Here is a 3699-nt window from a genome sequence, read left to right on the forward strand (position 1 = left end):
AGACTGTTAGATATTCCAAAGGCTTGTATTTTCGTGAGTTTCCGGGTTTTGGGATAGTGTACTTGGTTTTGAGAATGTTGTGTTGTATATGCTGAGCGGCATTATAACTATTGTTTCCATTCAGTTATTTTGGTTTTTGATTATTTCTTCCACAATTTTCATTTATATTCCGCATTTGTTAGGCTTATCTAGTCGTAGAGACTAGGTGCCGTCATGACAATTCACGGAGGGCGAACCGGGGTAGTGACAGTCGCAAAGTCTAGTGAATTCTTCTTTGTACTTGCTTTGTATATATTGTGATATCTACTTGTGGATGATGCAAAAATCCTTTTTTTTTTTCCTTAAGACAAAAGTCCTGAACAACAAGTAGGGTATTTATTTTTATGTTTTGGATGTTGAATAAAGTTAACATAGAAAAGGTGATGTGGCAATTTTTTATGGCTAACAAATATATTATTCTACTTCTTTAGAGGATGTATATGTGGTTAGGTTACTCAAGATGATATTTTTTTATCATAATGTACTTATAAATGAAACTCTTGATGTGTCTAACTAAGAGTATATTGTACATTTAATTAATTTTTAGCAAATTCTAAAAATATATGGTCAAATAAAGCATATGTCGTCCATACATGCTGCTTGGCAATCTTTATTTTTTATTGCTCTTTTCTGGCTAATATTGACATATTGCTATTGTTTGTTCTTTTATATTTTCGCATAGGAATAAATTTGAAACAAAGGTCTTGATTAAGGATTTGAAAATGAGTCCAAATAAGAGTGGAATTAATAAGTACTTATTTCTCTTCACTTTCAGAAGTGGTGATTTTATGTGATAGTTTAACTCTTATACACGAATACCCTATATATCTATATATGTTTTTGCATACAAAAGATTTTCCACATAGAGGTTAAAGTATTAGCCAAATGGTAGATTATTAATAAAAGAGGTGAACGCGAGATTGCATGTGCAATTTGAGCAATATGAGTAGACCGTTGTTTACTTTGTAAATGCAAGAAGAACATGGTGGAATATCAATTTTAATTTAAAGTTCAATTCCACCAACAGAACTTGCAACTCCCTAATTATCCATTTGTCTTCATCTAGCGGAATAGTAACAAATATATGCTTATTCAATAACCAGTGTCCAATCTTAAAGATTAACACTTCAATTTCTTGGTATCGCGTAAACAATATAAATAGTTAATACTTCGTTGTTCATTAAGCATATATTATCTTAATTAATTATCAGAATTTATTTTCATATATAGATGAAGAAAGATTTTGCATTGCAATCCAAACCTTCCTAATAGAGATTCTTAAGAAAGAGTATAAGGTTCGTATGCTTCCATGTAAAGCTTGATATTTATAGAAAAGAATAATTAACTCTAAAAGTTCAATTACATCACGAAATAATTGTTAGTGTTACGGTTGGTGATACCAATTAGGTATCACACTGCAATAGAACAATGAAATGAAGGAAGAAGAAGAATGAACAGAGGAGAGAAATAGAAGGAAGGTAGGAAGAAAGAGAAATGAGAGAGAAGAGAGATGGGAAATCAGTATTTTCTATTCAAAACTAGCTTCCATCTATTACAATTCACTACTTATACAGTTGGGATTTAGAATGTAGTTGAAAACAAACTGAAAAATAGAGATTGCAACTAACTCCTTTTCCCCAACTAACTTTCAAATAATCCCACTCAGCTGCCAACTCAGCTGCCACGTTAGACGTTGCTGCAATGTGTGCATCAATACCCCCTTGTTGAAGATCACCCTTGTCGTCAAGGGTGAAAGCTGGGAAACGAGTACGAAGGACAGAAGCCAATTCCCAGGTGGCATAAGAAGCATCTAAGTTGGACCATTTGACAAGTCACTGAGCAACAACCTTGTTTCCCCTTTTGATCAAACGGCGAGCAAGAATAGCCTCAGGAACTGGACAAAGGTGGCTTGAAAGGTCAAAGACATGTGGGTGAATAATTTCTAAAGGAAGAGAATGGAAAATTTTGTGGTGAGAAATATGAAAGGTGGGGTGGATAAGAACCTCAGGAGGTAACAAGAGCTTATAAGAAACAACACCAATCTTTTCAACAATGGGATAGGGACCAAAGTAACGGGATATGAGCTTGTGATAAGGAGAACCAGCTAAGGTGGACTGTCGATAAGGTTGTAACTTAACAAATACCCAATCCCCAACATTAAAGCTCTAATCGGATCTATGAGCATCAGCCTGAGCTTCATTCGTTGCTGAGCCCTATGCAAATGAAATTTGTCCATTTGAAGTTTGAATTCTCTTACGAGTAAGATATCCTCAACAGAAGAAAAATCAGTATCACCAGGAAGGAAGGGTAGGTGTAAGAGGGGAGGATAGCCATATAAAAGTTCAAAGGGAGAGGTTTTAACGGAGGAGTGTGGAGTGGAGTTGTACCACCATTCAGCTAAGGGTAATAAGGAAGACCAATCTGCAGGGGAGTCAATGCAAAATACCTTAAATAAGTCTCAAGACACCTATTGAGCACCTCACTTTGGCCATCAGTTTGAGGATGGTAAGCAGTATAAGACTGCAAGGTAAAGACTTGGGCTATAAGGAACTCTTTCCAAAAGGAGCTGATAAAGATAGGATCTCGATCACTGGTAATAGAAGCAGGGAACCCATGTAGTTTAAAAATGTTATCCAAAAAGATAGGGACCAAGGTTTGGGCAATGTATGGGTGAGTGAGAGAAATGGAGTGACCATACTTAGTTAAACAATCAACTATGACCCAAATGACTGTCTTACCTTTGGACCTTGGAAGTCCCTCAATAAAGTCCATGGTAATGTCAGTCCAAGGTAAAGGGGGAATAGGAAGAGGTTGAAGAAGACCAGGAGAGGCTGATGTATCATACTTGTTCCTTTGGCAGGTAGTACAATTAAGAATGAAGGTTACAATGTCTTTTCTGATGCTCTTCCAATAGAAATAAGTGAGCACCTTCCTGGTGGTGGCATCTAACCCAGAGTGGCCCCTATTGGGGTTGAATGCCATAAGGTAAGCAATTTAGTCCTCAAGGCAGCATTATTACCAATCACCAACTTTCCCTTTCTTCTAAGTTGATGATTTATCCAAGTGAAGTGTTTTTGAGGGGCCTGTTGTAAGGACAAAATTAGGGAACTTAGCTCAGGATCAGAAGACCAGCTGGCTGTGATTTCTTCCCACAATTCAGCGGAAACAAAGAAACCAGCAATGACATTAGTTCCGCACCTTGAACTCTTGATAAGGAATTAGCAACTATATTCTCCCTGCCCTTCTTAAATTGGATCTCAAAATCAAAGGGTAAAAGCTTGGCTATCCACTTGATTTGAGAATCTGTATGGATTTTCTGCTCAAGTAGATACTTCAAAGTCTTCTGATTAGTTCGTATAATGAAATGTTGTCCCATGAGGTAATAAGACCACTTGCTCACAGCAAAAACAAGGGCCAGAAGTTCCCTCTCATAAACAGAAAGAGCAGCATGTCTAGGGGCCAAACCTTTGCTAATAAAGGCCACATGATGACCTTCCTGCATAAGAACAACCCTAATACCCGTGCCACTAGCATCAGTTTCAACCACAAAAGAGGTAGAATAGTTGGGCAAGGCTAGGACAAGAGTAGTGGTTAATGCCTTCTTCAGAGCAATGAATGTCTGCTCAGCACTGATGGACCATTTAAGATATCCTTCTTGAG

At 37.1% G+C, this 3699-nt stretch overlaps 1 protein-coding gene across 1 annotated transcript; it reads right to left on the reverse strand.

Annotated features, from left to right (window-relative positions):
- Window positions 1–1871: 1871 nt before the first annotated feature.
- Window positions 1872–3021, reverse strand: LOC142165505 (uncharacterized). Its single transcript, XM_075224043.1, has 3 exons — window positions 2778–3021; window positions 2297–2460; window positions 1872–2153 (listed from the first exon to the last, which is right to left on the reverse strand). The coding sequence occupies exons 1-3, from the start codon at window positions 3019–3021 to the stop codon at window positions 1872–1874; spliced, it is 690 nt and encodes a 229-aa protein (XP_075080144.1).
- Window positions 3022–3699: the final 678 nt, after the last annotated feature.

Source organism: Nicotiana tabacum, chromosome 10, assembly GCF_000715075.1.
Source record: "Nicotiana tabacum cultivar K326 chromosome 10, ASM71507v2, whole genome shotgun sequence".
NCBI lineage: Eukaryota > Viridiplantae > Streptophyta > Magnoliopsida > Solanales > Solanaceae > Nicotiana > Nicotiana tabacum.

What these genes read in the sequence shown, in the direction of transcription:
- LOC142165505 (XM_075224043.1), bottom strand. Translation starts at nt 3,021, where the DNA reads ATGGCATTCAACCCCAATAGGGGCCACTCTGGGTTAGATGCCACCACC. An exon ending in GGGACTTCCAAGGTCCAAAG is followed by an intron (nt 2,461 to 2,777) that starts GTAAGACAGTCA and finishes ACTCCCCTGCAG; the next exon opens with ATTGGTCTTCCTTATTACCC. An exon ending in CTGTTGAGGATATCTTACTC is followed by an intron (nt 2,154 to 2,296) that starts GTAAGAGAATTC and finishes CCTTATCGACAG; the next exon opens with TCCACCTTAGCTGGTTCTCC.